Below are 19350 nucleotides of genomic sequence, written 5' to 3'. Positions count from 1 at the left end.
TGAGTCCAAATATGCTTTTTACATCAAGGGTGTTTCACGGGGAAGTGGAGATTGGGATACCAGAAACCGCAGAAAGGCCACACTTAGGGAAAGGAAATAAAGGTGGAAAACAAAACTGCATCTGAAACTCCCTACCCTGTGTTGGTGGTCACTGCAGACTTCACCAGTCACCAACATTCTCAGCAGATGAGATAACTGCATTCCCCTTGGAGCCACAAAGCAGACGGGTGGCTGAAACTGAAAAGTGGTTTCCGGAGAGTCCTCGTTCATTTAAGGTGGCAGTGGAGGGACAACAGAGCAGGCCCCAGTGTGTGCTCTGGTCCGGTGCCTCACTCCTGAAGTAAGTTTGGGATACGACAGACACACACAGCTGGTGATGCATGACAGCAAGAAAGACAGCTGGCTTCGTCGTCTGATGGAAGGAAGCAGGCTTACTGTGCCCTATGCACTGTTCCCCAGTATGCTGTTCTCCTAGCCCAGTCAGAGCCCAAGATGGTGGCCTCCAGTAGGCAAGGGCCATGTTTGTACCCTGCACCCCTTTCCTCAGTGGCCCTCTTTCTGCCTCCTCTAGCATCCTTTATGGTGCATTGGGAGGCATGGGGGCTTCTCTGGGAGATTAAAGGTGTCACTAGTAGAGAGGCGAGCAATGCTGGGAATCAGACAAGACATAATCAATAAAACAAGTAGCAGCTGTTTGTGTGGATTCTAGATTTTTAGTCAATTAATTGTAGGGAGACTGGCTAATATTTAACTTCTTTCAAATCCTATCCCATGGGTTTTCTTAGCCCTATTAACAACAGAGCCAGCCTGCTATGAGCATAGAGGGGATGGGACCAGAGAATTTCAAAGTCAAATGCATTCATGGACTGCTCATTGACCATGGTAAAAATGAATGTGGGAGATACCCATAATGGTCCAGGGACTCCTGCATAAGAGGCAGCCAGGAGATGCAGATGGAGTGATGCTGTTGTCCCAGGCTGCTGCAGTGTGTGTGTGTGTGTGTGGGGGGGGGGAACCTGCGCATTTGCAAACCGGTCCTAAGGACTTCTTCCATTTTATCTTTCCTTCAAGCCGTCAGCCCGTTCCCCTTCTTCCCCTTTATGCGAACCCCCTCAGCAGCCTCCTCTGTTTCATCGAATCCCATATAATCTGTATCCAGTTACATTTTGGCCCCAGTGCCTGCCATTGACTGAAAGGAATATACCTAAGGTCCTGGAGGCTTCACTGTTAAGCCACACTTCATTTACCGACCGACAGCTGAAAGGAGGAAGTCAGGGGCGGGAGAGAGCCTGTCATGTCGAGACCCTGGGTTTCAGGGAGCTGAGCTGGTCCTAGAGGAACAGCTACCCAGAGAGTGTTCCTAAAATTTCCTGACTACATTCTCTACTGTCCTATTTTTTTTTAATTTATTTTTTTTACTAGCATATAAAGAATTCAACTTCATTGTGGTACTTCTCTTCCTCCCGTTATACTTTCCCAGCCCCACCAGCCTCCTTTCTATTTGATGTCACGTGTCCTTTTGCCTCCTGTCCTAATCTTAGCACCTCTCCTTCACCTTTCATGGTCTCCTGCCTGGTTTCCACTCTCACATTCCCTCCTTATACACATGCAACCATTAAAAGTTAAAATATATACTTCAGCAAGAAAATGCATTGGTTTTCGGAGTCTGGGTCACCTCACTTAACGCCGCAATGCTTCCCAGATCCACCCATGTTTCTGGGAATGGTAGGGTCTAGACCCCTGAGGAGGGAAGTTGAGAGAAATAGCTCTATTTCCAAGATAGAAAATGACAGGCGATGATATTAATCCGTGTGTGTGTGTGTGTGTGTGTGTGTGTGTGTGTATTAATCCTTTCATTTTGAACTCAGAATAATGATGACCATATGTCTGCTGAGTTGATTACACACCTGAGATGAGTCAAGGCCTGAATAAATACAAGTTTGGCTTGGTTTTGCTTCAAAAACTCATCTGTAAAGTTTTGAGATGCCTCAGAGAACTAGCAAACATGGATTCTGTTTTGATTTTTAGTTTGATTCAAACTACTTTAAAAGTCTCTCAGACTTGCACCAGATTTACAAGACTGACTTCATGATAGATGTATTGTCGGGGTCATGGAATCAAGATTCTAAAGTTGTGTTTTTACATCCGTGGGCGACTTGGCTCCGTATGCAGTGGCTGCTTCTGGCTCCTCCGGTGGGACTGCACTGGCAACCGAAAGCTTTCCGTCCTGCGTCACCTCTCTGTTGCAATTTCTGTATGTTTCTCAGTGACAGGCACCAGTCTGCCAGAGTGTCAGCCGCGGGCCCCAGTCCAACACAAACACCTGGGGCTGCCCGGCTAGCCCACTGAATTAGAGTTACCCCGCCACCCACCCTCCTGCTCAAAGACCCTTTACTTTCAAGAAAAACAGATCTGCCAGCCACGAGATTGGTATAGCAGCTGTCAAGTAGAGAAGTCAGTGCTGTGAAAGTCAGTTGTCACTCGCTGAGGCTGAGGACTACCCCAGGAATGACAGGCTTCTGACAAGCCCTGGCCTAACTGCGAAGCTCTCATTTTTAACTTCCCAGCATCTGGGTAGATGGGTCTGTGTGTAAAGAGGAGAGGGGGTGGGGACTAGTGATTGGGTCCACTTGCCAGTCAGTCAATTCTGGCTCAGTGTTCAGGCTTCTTAACCACTAATCCCAGGCCACTCGGAACCCAAACTCATTCCAGATTTTTGAAAGTGTCCGTCACCCTTAGTGATGGTTACTTTGGATCAGTCTTTTGCTCTCATGTCCTTAGCCCTTCCTCTTCCCGCTACCAGGCAAGCAAGCTTCCTAACTTTTCCATAATGTTCTTTTTTATAGATCCCATCTCTCATTCCCTTTACTATGTAGCCCACCCCTGTCCCATACCTCGACACATTTCTATAAATGACAATCTAAGAAACACTTGATAAGCTATCCATGACCAGAAAGGCAACCTGGTTACCTATCAGGCATATTCTTGGCTGTCCTTTTGAAAGTCACTTTCTATCCCATGAACCAAGAATGTGGGGAGTCACAGAAGGTAAAGAAGAGCCTTATGAAGGAGCCAATAGGCAGCCAATCTCTCAACGGCTCAGTAGCGAAGCCCATGTTTACCGCTGCCTGGCAGAGCCGAGATCAAGCCCTTTGAGACCTGTAGGCCACCATGGACTCTAAGACCCTTCTCTTCGCCCATTGCAAAGCCCGTGCAGTGGCTCTGTGGCAGCTGAGCCACACACTCTGCTTACAAAGGCTAGCCTCCAGTTCCTCTCTGCAGAGTACACGCCGGGCTGGGAATTCTGCTCTCTTAGTGGTAGAGGGAGAGATGGGGGAAGCCTGGAACTTAGAGGGTAAGAGAGGGGGCAACACAAGACACCCTTCAGCAACAGAGGCTGCAACAGTAAAGAGGAGGCCAGATGGCCTCAGACAAGTCTCACTTGCTTTAAAATTTCTTCTAGAACCCAGTTTTAAAAATTGTCGTGAAAGGCCAGGAAGTACACAGTGTTCTCTCTTGTGCACCAATAGTCTATGTCTATAGTTACAAAAATAGCTATAGACAACATGAAAATGAATAAGCATGGCTGCTTTCAGTAAAACTTTATATGTATAAAGGGGGCTAGCTCCAGGTCGTGGGCTATAGTTTGTCCATGGCTGTTATGGTTACTATAACGACTGTATTCGAACAAAATTATGGAGGAAGAGATGATAGGGTGTTGGGTGCTAAGTGAATGTAAAAAGATTGTTTTAAGATCAAGTTGTTGGCCAGGCGTGGTGGCACATGCTTTTAATCCCAGCACTCGGGAGGCAGAGGCAGGTGGATTGCTGTGAGTTCGAGGCCAGCCTGGTCTACAAAGTGAGTCAAGGACAGCCGAGGCTACACAGAGAGACCTTGTCTCGAAAAACAAAAACAAAAACAAAAACAAAAACACCAAAACCAAACCAAACAAACAAAAAAAGATCAAGTTGTTGAAGGGATATTGCCTGACACCTTTTCTGAAAGTGGGGCTTCCCCTTTTAGATAAAGAATATTAGTATATTCAAGCCCCATGGCCTTCTCTGGGACCTACAGAAGGACAAATAGAAATGCAGGGAAAGAAATATTAATTGAAACAAGAGTTGCTAAACACTGAATCTGAAAGCTGACTCTTCACCCATCTCTACAGAGACCATGAAATGGGGGGGCATGGGGGGGAGTGGGGAGGTGGGCTACGGGGAGAACTGAAGATATGCTTTCAGTAAAGTCTACTGCACATGCTCAGCACGAATGATGAACAGAGTGGTGTGCTGGGCAGTGGGAACAGGGAGGACTGAGATCCACATCCAGAGGCTATGGTCCTTGCTGGATGGTTAGAACTGCAAGCATGGCAGAGCAGAGATCCAGGGTTAGACGGGGAGGGGAAATGTATGTGGGTGAAGAATATATGTCTGCCTGTGTGTGTGCGCGTGCGTGTGTGTGTGTGTGTGTGTTTAGATGGAGAAGTTTATTAAATGAGCATGGGGAGAGAAAGAAAGGGGGAGGGGAACCTCAGAGAGAGACAGAGAGATAGGGAGAGAGAGGAAGAAAGAGAGAGGTAAGAGAGAGAGAGTAAGAGGTAAGAGAGTTAGTGTGATTTTTTTAAGAGGGTGGAGAAAGGGCTTTACAGAAAGAAGCAGCAGCGTGAGCAAAGCATGATGGGAAATGGTCAGTCTGCACTGAGAGACAGGATAGGATCTTGTCAAGAAAGGCTGAATGTCCCAATGCGAGAGCATAGTGATCTGGATACTGCCAAGCAGGATTTGATACCCAACATCCCTAGCTGGTTCTCTCTATAAGTAGATAATTTTCCCTTAAAACAAAACAGAAGAAAAGGACTCAAAAAAAAAAAAAAAAACAGAAAAAAGAAAAAGGTCTTCTTGTCTCATAGCGGGACTGAAGAAATGGTGGTGGACAGAAAAAAAAAGCATTGCTTGAGCAAATTTCTTTTCTTTTGTCCTGTCACTCATTTTTGTTGCCTGAGTAGGTTCCACCCATGTTTTTATGAGTGCATGTGTGTGTGCACGCACGTGTGTGTGTGTGTGTGTGTGTGTGTGTGTGTGTGATCATATGTGTGTGGAGGTACACATAAATGTGTGTGTATGTCTGCACACGCATGGAGACAAGGGATCGGTTATTCCCAAGATGCTCTCTCTTAAAGGTTTTAAGTGCGGCACAGGTATAGGATCTGCCTGGAGCTGGGCTGGTTGCGATTTACCAGCTGTGAGTGCAAGGGACTGAGTTCAATCCTCACCACTGAGCCGTCCCTTTAGCCTTCTTGCCTTCTTTGAAACAAGGCATTACACTGAGGCCTGGGGTTAGGCTAGCGGGCCAGCGCTCTCTAAGGGCCCATCTACTGCTACCTTCCAGCTCAGGATGACAAATGCATGCTCACTTCTGGCCATCTGTACAGATGCTGGGGCTCAAACTCAAGTCCTCATGTTTGTGCCATAAGAATACTGCCAGCCAGACATCTCCCTGGGCACCTCATTTTGTGCATTTTAGGTGCCATTGTTTGTACATCTGCTTGTGATGTGTGGTCCTGTGCGGTCCATAATGTCAGTAGTCATGGCCACACCATCACCTCTATTATAGCAGTGGCAGAAACTCTCTCCCAGCCTCAGGTGCTGCAGTCTGTGACTAATCTCGCATTTCCAGAGTCAGTGTTAGAAGACAGAGTAAAGGAGGCCTGAGACCAGAGGCCAGTGCCAGGTGTTCTCTTCAATTATTTCCTTAAAACAGTCTTCCATGGCCTGGGGCCAGGCTCCAGTAGCCTTCCTGCCTCTGGCCTCCACTGTACTCAAGTTACAGACATAAGTAGTCACACACAGCTTTTATGTGGATGCTGGGGATTTGAACTCAGGTCCTTGCACTTGTGATGCTCTTACATTCTGAGCCACCTACTCAGCCTTACAGTATCTGCTTCTATATATACAGATGATGAATATAGTATACACTTATATATTAAATATTTACATATTTTAAGTAATAAATAACCAGTATAGGCTTAATTGCTGATTACTTACAAAATACATTATAATTACATTATAATATTAAGATTACTTGTATATCTATATTATTTAGATTTTTATATGTATCTGCATGAGTAAAACCACATAATTATATAGATATACACTTATATAAAATTAATAAATACGTTTATATTGATTTGTTATGCATAATAATTTATATATTTATACATTTATGCACCAATTCATAAAATGTTTTAAAAAATAATTATAATAAAGGTAATAAACTGGAAGATTAAGGTAAGCTTCCAGGAAACTGTTATTTGTAATTCTTTCATTTTTTTAAAAAGGCAAATATTTCAAGCATCACCTGTCAATTTAAAGATGACACTTGCCGTGACATTCTTCTTGCTGAGTTTGGGCAGTCACCACACAGACAGCTAATTTTTACAATCCTGACCTGGCTGCAGCCGGCAAGCCTAGTAAACACACCTGGTCCTCCTGGGATCACTTCCTGGAGAACAGGTGGCTGAGGCTGCTTCCTGCTCACTCGGGCTCCTCCAGACCCCAGGAGTTAATGCTGAAGGAGGATTGTGAATGATCCAGTCTCCTCAGGAAGGTGAGGGGAGCAGTGTCCCAGGTAAGTCCTCCTCCCCACAGAGCTCCTGTAGTGCTCCTGCTTGTCAAGTGACTAGACAGCACGCTGCCCTATGGGTCCCCAGAGCCCCCGCATATACCCATGTAACTTCCAGCTACAGCTGAGAACCGAGTTGGCAGAGGGGTCCTCTGCTTACGCTTTGGTCCTGTTGGTTTCCTTTTGTCTTGGAGACAGGGTCTCAGAAAGTAGCCCAGGCTGGTCTGGAACTCACTCTGTAGCCCAGGCTGACCTCTACCTCAGCTTATGGTAAACTCTTCCCAAGTGCTGGAATTACAGAAGTAAGGCCCAGTGTCCAGTGCCCAGCTCCTGCTTAGTCTTTGCAAGGTGTGGGTCTCATTTACTCAAAAGCAAAGAACACTGAGTCAGTTTCAGACTTAGGGAAGAAGAGGGGCTATCTAGGGCCTTTGCAACAGGGTTTCCCCCCCCTTGAAGCAGGCAGCAGGGGAAAGGGGGCGGTGGCGAGGGGGGTGGTGGCTGGGGAAACGTTGGGAAGGAGAGGGCAGTGGTGAGAACGGTGAGTGTTGGAGAGAAGTGTGATGTCAGTGCAGCAGGAATCCAATAACTGCTGTATTAGTTCCTTTTCTGTCGCTGTGATAAAAACACCGAGTTTAAGGCAATTTTTGCCTTAAGGAAGAGGGTTTTTTTTTGGCTTATGATTTCAGAGGAACGAGTCCATCCTAGTAGCCTGGTAGTCCTGCCTAGTAGCCATGGCAGGCAGGCACACTGGGCAGACCAGGAAGCTGAGAGACTACATCTTCAACTACAAGCCTAAAGCACAGAGGGCAGACTGGAAGCAGGGCCGGGCTAAGAAATCTCAAAGCCCACCCCCAGTGACAGACTTCCTCCAGCAGGGTGGCATTCCCCAAGCCTTCCCAAAGAGCACCCCCAGCACATGCTTAAATATATGAGCCTATGGGGGTCTTTTCTCATTTACACAACCACAACTGCCTTGCATTTTGGTGCCTGTGGGGGGGCGCAGGCTGATGGGAATTTCTTCCCTGAGACACATCGCACGACACTCATGGCAAGATCACCTGCTTCTGCTTGGTGGAAAACAGGGTCTCAGACCCCATGTCAATCTTCCGTAAAACAAAGCTATCCCACAGAAATGGCAAATTGAGCATCGAAGCCACGAGCCTGGGGATAATGAGCTCCTGCGGGTTCCATTTGCTAATGGCAAGAATTGATTACTTCACGCTGAATGTGTAATTAAAGTGGGGAGAGGTAATGAACAATGAAGTTATGAAACGGATACGGTAATCAATTAGGTTTTTACTTCTGCTTAGGAGGATTGAAAAAGCGCCTGCCTGCTGTCTATCCAAGCTGACACAATAGGTTTAACAGAACTTGATGAGTTCAGAGAGAGAGCGAGAGAGCGAGAGCAATAGACTGCTAAATTACATTTTTCTGCCCTGTAGGACGTTATCAGAAAGCCCCCCCTGAGTCTGGGTGAGGAAATCACAGGAACCCGTGTTAGATACAGTGTCACTATCCCATCATCTCACGCGTCCCAACAGCCATGCTGGTTCTTGCTTATGTCGTGGAACCACTGAGTCAGCGGCACCATGAAGACCACAGGAGATGAGAGGAACGTTGGTATAGCCAATGGCTGCTAAACTTAAAGGAGCTGGAAGAACTAGAATTTAACCTATGACCTAGCAAATCTATCTTTCAGATAGCTCTGCACCACCCATACAGTAGGACACTTGCTTAGTTCACTGCACACCAGGGAGAAGAGACTAGGCCAGGGCGCAGGAGCAAGACAGAGAACTAGACGTGCTGTCGTGTGCACACGGGCTGTGTAGGTGTGGGAGGGGCTGTGTCTGTGGTATTCTTGCACAGCTGTAAATGAAAAGACTTAGTCATGGTATCACAGGCATTGCAGGCTAATGGTTAAGTTTGCTCTTTCTCAGGTTATATCCAAGTTATAGAATGAAGTGACATATTTCACCAAGAGTTTTACTGCCATATGGAGAAAGCAAATGGGAGACATAGGACTTGAAGGATTTGTACACTGCTTAGGGGTTAACTTATGAGCAAAGGTACAAATTCATATGAACACAAAATATAACACTCATATGCTCAAAACCCAGGCAGACATTATATATCAATTACGCTACTGCATGGAGCTGGCAATGGTGGCAGAGGATCCAACAGCCTCTGAAGACCTTTGCACTCGTGTGCACATGTCCATACGCATGCATGCACAAACCCACATAATTTACTAATAAAATTTTTTAAAGATAGTAATAGTCGAGCATGGTGGTGCATGCTCTCAGTGAGGCAGAGACATTCAGATTACTGTGAGTTTAAGGCCAGCCTGGTCTACAAAGCAAGTCCAGAACAGCCAAAGCTGCACAGAGAAACCCTGTCCTGAAAAAATAATGTTAGGAAACTCTTAAAAAGAGATATGTAGATATCTTGATGTCACAAATACACAGAGGATCATCATGCTTCAAAGACACAAAATAGCCTTGAATTGGCTTTTATCAGAAGTGAAAATGGGTGAAACGTTGTGTGTGTATAAGTACACACACACACACACACACACACACACACACACACATACACACACACACGACAATGCTTTTATTGTATCTGCTAACTTCTCGAAGGCATTTGATATCATGCCCAGAAAGTTGGCTCTGGGGGCTACTCCGCCTTCCTGCCTCGGAGAGTTCATAAGTACCCCTTGTCTATCCCGATTTCATGCGTGGTCATTAGCATAGCAGGTATTTCCATGGAATATGGTATGCAAATAATACTTAATTTCACTTGTCAGCTTTGGAAATGTTGGAGTGTTTCTACACCTGAAAAACTTCCAGTGGAGTGGACTATATTATCAATCATCACATCAGTAATAGCCTTAGTTATTACATTTACTTCCAAAAATAATAAAAGTAAGAAGGCTTAGCACTAGGAAGACACTCAGATGCTAAGGAGCCCATCACGCCTGGACTGAGCCAGTACTATGGTGAAACTAGTAGTGGACACTTTGGATTCTGGTTCCTTTGGGCCTAGCAGAGTCTGGGTGCTGACCCTCAGACTATGAGTCAGCATAAACAGGTGCACACAAGGTTTCACAAGTGGCCCCTACAGTGAACACTACATTGCATGTTTCCCCAGTGTGATTCAGAGCATACGTACCCTGGAGCCCATGAGAAGTCACCAAAATACTTAAAGAGAAACTTCGAGAAGTGTTATGTGTTAGAATCTGCCTACTATTCTCCTGTTTCAGAAAACTAGGATTGCACTGGGGCAGAAAGAGGCAGAGAAAAGAAGGGCACTGCAGCGCTTGGTGCTAACATGGCGTGAGGGGCAACTCTAATTATCTTCCAGAAGAAACCCACACCAATTTGCATGCCAATCGAACTGCATGGATACCCCACTTCTTGAGAGCAGGTCCTTTCATTTGGCTCTAGGGGCTGAACCCAGGGCATTCGGCCTGCTAGGCAGACAATTCTCACTGAGACCCAAGCCACACTCCATTACAGATGACCTGCAAATTCCTACAAGGAGGCAAAATTATAAAGATCAGAGCCAGGGAGTAGGATTTGTGGGGAAAAGTTAGGACTCCTGGTTAACTTAGAATCTCAGATAATCAATGATTTTTTTTTTTTTTTGCAGACGTATATGCCAATGCTTGTGATATTGCATGGGACCCACACAATTTAAAACACTTATCAGATGAAGTTGGAATAAAACAGAATGTTTCCTATTTTCGTTTGATGAATCTTACAAACATGTGTGGCATCTCCACTCATCAAAGCCCATGAAATAACCCAAGCAAAGAACATCACAGACACAGAGCACAGGTTCACCAGGGTCCCGTTGTTGACAATCAGGACCCGGAGCGTACAAAGGCAGTGTGACAGAAACAGAGGGCTTCCTAGAAAGCGACACTTGTGGAGACAGATCTTTTCAGTCACACTTCCCTGACTCACACACATGCACCTGTGTGGCGAACCATAGCATAGCTAGGAAATGCCAGCTAGGCCTGCCTATCATAGTGAAAGATTCTGGTTTGTGATGCCAGAGATATTGAGAGAAGATAATTTGTTGTTGTTGTTAATTTGTTTTCCTTTTTTTTTTTTTAAGAGAGTCTCTCTCATGACTTAGCTTGGCTGGTCTAAAACTCACTATATAGACCATGCTGGCCTACAACTCAGAGAGATCCACCTGCCGCTGGTTCCCAAGTGCTGGTATTTAAAGGTGTATGCCAACACAACTAAACTAAGAGATGTTTTTTATAAACATCATGCCTTATGTTGGAAACTTTTAGGATCGGCCTGTTAGTTTCCAAAATACAGAACACGCAAATAAAAACACTTATATGCTTGTTGGTGTAAATACCAGATAATCAAATTTGATAAAGGGGATGTTTATGGATTCCTCAAAGCTCAGGGAAGGCAGGTGCTAGTGTTTGGTGTAACTATTGTCCCTCATCAAGGGTGACCATCCAGGACCTTCCCCGAGAGAGAGGGGACAGAATGATCACTGTTATGCTCTAAGGGAGTCTAAGCTCTGTGCTCGATCCAACGCAACAGAAGAGAGGAAGAACCTCTTTCTTTCTGCATTCACCTCTAGGGGCCCTGGCAGAGGCCTCTCAGCACAAGAGGCACATGTAGGAACCTCCAATTTAGAGGACATGATGCCAGTTTCGTAAACTTCTAGCTGAGGAATGACACACATCTATGAAGCTACAAAGCAATTGTCATTGTTGCAGAGATGAGTCTAAGCCAGTAGCCCATCCCTCAGATGGCTGATGGATCCTCCCGTCTCTGCCCCCCTAGTACTGGGATTACAAGTGGGCACTACAATACTTAACTTTTAAAAACATGTGGGTTCTGGGGATTGAATTTGGGTCCTTGTGCTTTCAAGATAAGCACTTTACCAGAAGAACCATCTCCCTAGCCCTGGGCTACTTCTTGAGGAACTATGAGACCAATTTCTTTGAGCTTTCACTTCAGGGTACAGCAGCTCTATCCATTTATGTACCCTCCAATTAGACTGAAAATACCATAGGTGCTTACAGATGGTGATTTCAAGACAGAATAATTGACAGACAGGTAGACACATGGATGGATGGATGACTCAATTGATCAGTCGATTAATAGATAAATAAATGATATCTGTATAGATATAAAAGATAGGCCAATAGAAAGGAGTAGGTATACACAGATATAAAAAGACAAATAGAAATAGAGAGATATAAATAGACAAACAGAAAGGGGTTGTCTTAGTTTGCCTTCTATTGCTGTGATAAAGACTGGGACCAAAAGCAACTTGAAGAGGAAAGATTTTAATTGGCTTATGTGTCCCAATCACAGTTCATCACTGAAAGAACTCAGGACAGGAACTCAAACTGAACAGGAACCTGGAGGCAGGCACTAATGCAGAGGCCATGGAGGAATGCTGTTTATTGGCTTGGTCCCCATGGCTTACTCAGCCTGCTTTATTATAGAACCCACCAGGGGCTGGGCCCTCCCACATTAATCATCAGTCAAGAAAATGCACTACAGACTTGCCTACAGGCCAATATGATGGATGACATTTTCTCAGTTGAGGTTCCTCTTTCCAGATGACTACAGTTTGTGTCCAGTATACAGATGCCAATGAGGACAGATTCTGTAAGAGCTCGTGCTGTCCCTCTGCAGGTAGCCAAACATCAGAAATTCATTCCCACCAAAAGTGCTTCACTTCATAAGTTTGAGAAAAGACCTCATGACACTTCACTGGGACCACAAAGATGAAAGTTTGAGGGTTCATGGATCTGAGAACAGACATCCATGTGCTTGCATATACCTGCATCTTTTCTCTCTCTCTCTTTCCTGGCTTTCATTTTCAGATCTTATTTCCTTATCTCATCTACATGTTTGTCAAATAAGGGTTTGAAAAATGCATTTTCTCCAAGAAAGTGTGCACAGAAATCTCTGGCTGAGCAGTCCTGTGCTCTGAAAAAATGCCTCTTCTCTGGCAAGCATGAAGGTGGGTTTGCCCCTGCTAGTTTCTCCTGGATCTTTTTTTTTTTTAACTTAATGGAGGACTAGGTATAGCCAGACTAATAAATAGTAGCCTTTGATCCCAAGACAACAATTTGGTGAGTGTGTGTGTGTGTGTGTGTGTGTGTGTGTGTGTGTGTGTGTGTGTAGTTTTCCCCCAGGACGGAAGGTGCTGAATCACCTGAAATGGGGGTCATGAGCCACCCAAAGTGGATATTTGAAGCAAAGCTGGATCCTCTGCAAGAAGACTATATACTCTCATGATTTTAACTACTGAGCCATCACTCTAGCTCCCCTTCATCCACTACACCAGCACCACCATCATCACCATCATTACCATCATCATCATCATCATCATCATCATCATCATTGACATGTTTTTTTGCTGAACCTAGAGCTCACACATTTGGCTAGGCTGGCTGGCCAGTGAGCTCCTGGGATCCACCTACCCCTGGCCCATCAGTGCTGGGATAGCAGATGCATGCTGCAACCTCTGGCTTTCTACTGGAGTTATAGGGTTGTGAATTTCCATATAGGTGCTAGGAATCGAACTTGGGCACTCTGGAAGAGCAACTTGAGTTCTTAGCCACTGAGCCATCTCTTTAGTACCCCCCTTGCCAAACAGCTGTTTTTATGAAGTGCTGCAGATGGAAATCGGGGCTTTGCACATTCTAGGCAAGCACTCTACCAACTGAGCCACATGGCTTGCCTCACGAAAGAACAGTATGACTTTCCAAACCGAGTCCGAACAATCCCTCTCATCTTTCCAAGGAAACCACAATAGACATTTAGTCTCCATATCAACAACTGAAAGCCCCAAGGCCTTGACTCTCTTCCACCTGGCCAGCTGCTTGGACGATGACTTCGGGATTCTCCAGTGAACCGTAAACTCAGCCTCATTTTCAAATTCAAAGGTGCTCATGTTCAGCATACATCAGAGGTGCGTGGAAGAAAGGGGCACACTTGGACCACAGTTTCAGAGACAGTCGGTTTGACCTAGTCAGTACTAGAAACAACCCTGTCATGGTTAAAAGAAACAAAAACACCTTCCCAAGACAGAAAAACTTCCAAAACAGCAAGCTTATTGATTTTTTTTTTTGAATTTGCTTTAGTTTACATAAGCTTTTCATATATAAGCCGCTGCGGTCATAAACGTCTAATCGCCTCCCAGGATCTTAAACATAATGAAGGATCCCATTACCTGGCGCTCTGTTGCTCTGATTCCTCCACCATTTTCATTCCTTTTTGTAGTCGTTGCCAGACAATAAAGCCGATTCCCCTTCAAACCCTTCCCCAAATGGTTAGATCATTATCAGTCCATTTGTCGGCTGACTCCCGTTTACAGCTCTCCTAGAAGCCCAGCCAATGGCAGTTAAGATGACTCAAAAGCACTTTCAGATGGGAGGCCCTTCTCCAAAGCTTTGACCTCATTTGTTCTTGGGGCTTGAAAACAATTGCTGTGATTTTTATTTATTTATTTATTTTTTTTTTTTAAGCAATTTTCAATTCAAGTAAACTTGATTTCTTCTCCAAACAAGACTGTGGTCCATCTCAATGGCAAGATTAAGGGAGAGGAGAGGCCCTGGAAAAGTTGACTATAATTATAAAGGAAGGGAGGAGAACGGGATGCTAAGGGGAGAATCATTCTGAGAAGTGAGATGGCACAGAAAGAAGACGGAGACATTCAAAAAGTCCAGCCCACAGCTAGCGTTGGGTTGCTGAATCTGCGGCCACGCCTGCATATACACAACAGTTCAGAAATAAGTTCTCCATTCACTATGAGACACGATGTTCTACCATGGGCGTTGATAAATAACCTTTAGTTTGAGTGGTGTAGGGTAGGAAGGTGAGACACTTTTCCTCACCTGTCATATGGATCACCAATGTCTCCCCTCTAACAAAAGCTAAATTAGAGAGAAGCATAGCAGATTTATTGAAGCCAACTTTTATGTGGTCTGGGAGTCTTCAAAGGAAGCCCTAGATCCAAAGACGTAGAGAAAATTGGCCACTTCCATGTTTAGGTCTGAGGACAGCTTTACAGAAATGTGACTGGGCCAAAGAAATGACTTGACATAATAGGCAGGGCAAGGAAACTCAGCAGTGACTACCCACATTCATCTTGGCCTCTGCGCCAATTCCTTCCCACTGGGTCAAGGACAAAACCTCTTCCGCAGGGAATGTCTTATGATCCAGCCAGTCACGGTGAGCCAGAGAAATCTTTACAGCCAGCTCTTACATCAGTAATTGATTGACAATTTCTAAGTTTTGTGACTGGTGTTTGGAGAGATGGTTCTAGATTCTACGGCCTGCCTTGGAGGAGAGAGGGAAGTAAGGGAAAGAAGAGAATAGGATAAGGCTAGAGAGAGAATTTGTTTCTGTGGCTTTCCAATTTCCTGTGGCTCAAAATATGCAGCAATCATGCTCCAGCGCCATGCTTTGAAAATTGTATTCTGGGCTCCAAGAGCCGAGGTGATGACACATGTTCATGGTGGTCAAAGCTTCAAATCACTGTCAGGCCAGCGGATGCATGTATCAGTTCTCGCTTCTGTAGTCTGCCACCAGCCACTCAGAGACCTGGGGTTCATCTCACCCTGACTTTCCACAGCCTGTGCACTACCAAGCCTGTGCACTCAACTTCCTTACCACTTAGGGTGTCCTTCCCTCTCATAGTACCTCCAGGTTGCGGCCTAGACTATATGGCCTTTGAATTCGCCATGAGTCTCGATGCCTTGTGTTAGTCTGTTCTGCACTCGTCATTCTCATGTGACCTGCCCATGTCCTATATCCTGTAGGAGGTCTTGAGAAATCACCAGAAAATAGATTTCCTCTCATTGGAGTATTCTTATTCTCTCTCCACACACCTTACCATTGAAAGCCCTTCTGGATCTTTCTGGTCTTCTCTGATATGGTTCTAGTAAGTGTTCCCTGAGTGACTCTGATCTGTTGGTCTGTAATTACCCTAAGGGCAAAGCTTGTGTTTGTCTATTCATGTCCTCATCTTCAACTTGGAGCAAAACCAAAACTTACCCCACAGGATAAGGATTAAATGAGGTAATTCAAGGTGAGAATTTATCCTCGTAATAGGTACAATACAAGGGCGGTGCAAACCGTGCTTATGCTAGTGGTAAACAGTATTGTGCTTACAGCAAAGTGTGTGCTTGGACTAGCAAGACAGCTAAGTAGAGGAAGATGCCTGCTGGACAATCTAGCTCAATCACAGCAGCTACATGGTGCAAGGAGAGACTCTGGACTCTCAAAAGTTGTTCTCTGATCCCGACATGCAGGCTAGGGCACACACATGTCCATACCTAGGAACACATACACCCACAATAAATACATTAAAATGTAGTAGTTTCTTAAAATATACATTCTGCCAACATATGCAGAATGGATGGGTCAACTAAAGACTTGGCCAGTCCGGGTCCTGCCCCCACTTTATTCCAGCCAGCTACAGTCTGTAATAGAACGTAGTCAGGGCCATGTAGCAATCAGTGCCAGAGAGGAATCGGCAATCCTAACTGTTCTCTCCCCACCATGAACAGCACAAACACGTCATTGTTTCCCTAGGATTTGGAGTCCATGCTCCTGTGTTGTGGAGGAAGTAACCGAGACAAGGTGATGGTGTGCAATTAAGAGATGCAGGAGTGAGATACTATAAAAACCCATCTCCATGGTACCTGATGTTGTCTTTGATAACTGAAGTGTGTGTCTTGGAGAGTCCCTATTCCGCTTTCATTGTGACAAAATATCCTGACCAAGAGCAACATGGGAATGGAAGAGTTTACCTGCTTCACAATTCTAGCCCATTGCTGTGGGGATGTTGAGGCGGGAACTTTAAGCATCACGCCCGCAGTCAGGAGCAGAGAGAGGACAAACGCTTGGGTCCTCGCTTGCTTACTCAGCTAGGTTTCTTCACTCTTACACGGTCTAGGGCTCAGATCAGGAAAGGATGCTCTCCATGCTCAAGGACAACCTTCTCACTTTTAAACTCCATCTCTGAATTACCGAGGGAGCACATGCTAGGAATCGTGTCGGACAAATCAAGACAAGCCCGTACAGACACTCCTATAGGGCCTATAGGAATACAGCAAAGACCTATATAGTATAGGCCAACCCAATCTAGGCAGTGCCTCAGCCGAGGACTTCTTCTAGGTTGTGGCAAGTTAACAAATAAAACTAACTGGCATGGTACCAGACTTGTAAATGATTCCCAGGCTAGATGCCTTATAAAACTTCGCTTGTCAGGTGGTCCCTTCTAGCAAATACGTGCACAGGAAATGCTCCCTCACACGCAGGAAATGCTGCCCTGACAGCAGGCTCTCTCCGTTTCTCTGCGCCACACTTCAGATTCCTCCAGGCCAGGGTCAGTCATATGACTCCACAACATGCTGGTCTACAGGAGGCCAAGGCCCACAAGGGAGCCTGGGCTTCTAGTAAGTTCTTTGGAAGCTATTCCGACACCTCTATCAAAGTCCAGAAAAGGAAAACGCACCTGTGTGGACGAGGCCAACCCTGGAGAATCCTATGGTCTCATAGTTTTGCCAGTTTTTACAGGCCTTTGATGAAGGCAGTACTGATGTGTTAAGCTTATTTGGCTCTAGACAGCTTACTTGAGTTGAGACAACAGCACCACGCTGGAGAAACAACAGGGTCCTCACGCTTTCTTCTCTCTCACGGGAAGGGGCTTCCTTCCCTCCTCTGGAGCTAGCATCTCTACTTGTGCCCAGACCCATCTCGCCCGAAGTGCAACGCTGCCACGGTATGCTCGATTCCTCCCCATTCCCTCATGAATTTGGGAAACAGGTATTTCACCTGGGGGGGGGGGGAAATAATTCTCACAAGCTCATCACTGGGACCTTCACGGTTGCACAGTTCAGACCACTGACCCGGAACCCCACCAAGGATGATGGTGAATACTAGAAACGTAGCCGACTCACCTGTTTTTTTGTGGAGCAAGCTGGCTCTGTTCCTGCAGATGCTGAGGTCCTGAGCCTGGCTCACGGCTGGGGAGAATGAAGTCCGTGCGCCTGCGGGGCTCCCAGGAGTGAAGGGTGAGTTCCAGGGTGGTTTGGCTTCACTTTTCTCTGTGCTTGATAAGTGGCGGCCATCCTGAGCTTTCTTCCTCTCCTTTTTTAACATATTGACCAGGATATCTAGGATCTGATTTAAGGATAAATCCTAAGGTGGCTCCTGGGGGACGATCATGATCAGACAAAATTCCAAAAGCAATTGTTACCTTCCAAGCAGATAGTCGCAACTGATGAACTTTGATGCAGGCTGGCCACGGGGACGCAGCCACTCCTTTAGCTGGCCACGGGGACTCAGCCACTCCTTTAGCTGGCCACGGGGACGCAGCCACTCCTTTAGCTGGCCACGGGGACGCAGCCACTCCTTTAGCTGGCCACGGGGATGCAGCCACTCCTTTAGCTGGCCACGGGGACGCAGCCACTCCTTTAGCTGGCCACGGGGACGCAGCTGCTCCTTCAATGTGCACGCACAGGTGTCGGCGGCTGAGGAGGGAATCAGCCTTTCATTGTGCCCCAGTGGAATAAAAACCATCAAACTGAAAGATCTTTAGATGCCCATATTCCCAACACTCTCAAGATAGAAGGAGGATCAGAAGTTCAAGACCGTCCTTGTCAACTTAATGACCTTGGGGACATCCTGGGCTATGTAAATGTAAGACCCTGTCTTCTTTTCAGCACCCATGTGAAAGGCTGGACACGTCAGGTGGAGCTGCTTGGTAACAGTTCTGGGAGGAGAAAGAAGGACACCTGGGGCTTGTTGGCCGCTGTGAGCAACCAAATTGGCAAACTCCAGGTTCAGTGAGAGACTCCCTCTCAGGAATATAAGATGGAGAGTGATTGAGGAAGGCACTCAATGTCAACCTCTGGCATGCAGGAGGGCATGTGTGTACATGCACTCATACACACAGGAGTCTTAGAAATCACAGGAATACTATGAGAGAGAAGACTGCTACTCAGAACAGAGACGGGTGGGCCTAGGTTACATGTTTTTGAGGAAGTAATGAGGAAACAATCTGACTTCTACACTGCTCCTCAGATTTTACTTCAGCTGGCTGGTTTCTGGATGGCCAATCAGTTTTCCTGTTAGAATCTCAATATGGTTCCCATTCCTACTTGCCTCGTTAAAATAATACTTCCGAGAGGGGGTCACAGGAACTCAGAGGGTCTGTTTGTCCTCTCTTCCCGTTATGAGAGTTCCAGGTGTTAGATGTGCGTTGCCAGGCTTGGTGGCACGTGGTCTGCCCACTGAGCCCTCTCAATGGCCGCTCTGACTCCTTCCATATCACTGTTCTGAGTCCAAGCCTCAGGGTGACTTACAACGGGAAGCATCTAGTGTCGCCTACGTGGACAACTGTGTGGGATTCAGAACAGTGAAGAAGGAGGGGGCGGGGCGGGCACACACATGTCTCTCATTCACTCTCACTTTTCTATAAACACACCCGAGCCAGCCTGGACCGGTCCCTTTCTGTCACATCTCATTTCCTTCCTCCTGGATGCGTAGATGTTCATAAGCAATGGCGAGCATTGAGAGGTGGGTAGGAGTATTTAGGGGGGGAAGGATCCCAGCCTAGGATCGAGGCCAAGAAAAGAAACAGAACACAGACTGGGGCTAGGGCCAGGGCTGAGGCCATCCCAGGAGATGGATAGGGTAAGAGAGAAGGAAGGAATGCAGGGTG

At 46.1% G+C, this 19350-nt stretch overlaps 1 protein-coding gene across 2 annotated transcripts in view; it reads right to left on the bottom strand.

Moving 5' to 3' along the window:
* The window catches only part of KIF6 (kinesin family member 6), a 284573-nt gene that overhangs the window by 125871 nt on the left and 139352 nt on the right, over positions 1–19350 (bottom strand). For both annotated transcript variants that reach the window (XM_084753670.1, XM_084753671.1), the window contains exon 13: positions 17585–17800. In XM_084753670.1, the coding sequence (XP_084609796.1) occupies positions 17585–17800 (216 nt within the window). The remainder of the gene's footprint in view (positions 1–17584; positions 17801–19350) is intronic.

The sequence above is a fragment of the Acomys minous genome (assembly GCF_964271855.1).
Source record: "Acomys minous genome assembly, chromosome: 13".
Classification (NCBI taxonomy): Eukaryota; Metazoa; Chordata; class Mammalia; order Rodentia; family Muridae; genus Acomys; species Acomys minous.
The sequence above is the reverse complement of the archived record's forward strand: the minus strand, read 5'-3'. Positions and strand labels throughout refer to the sequence as shown.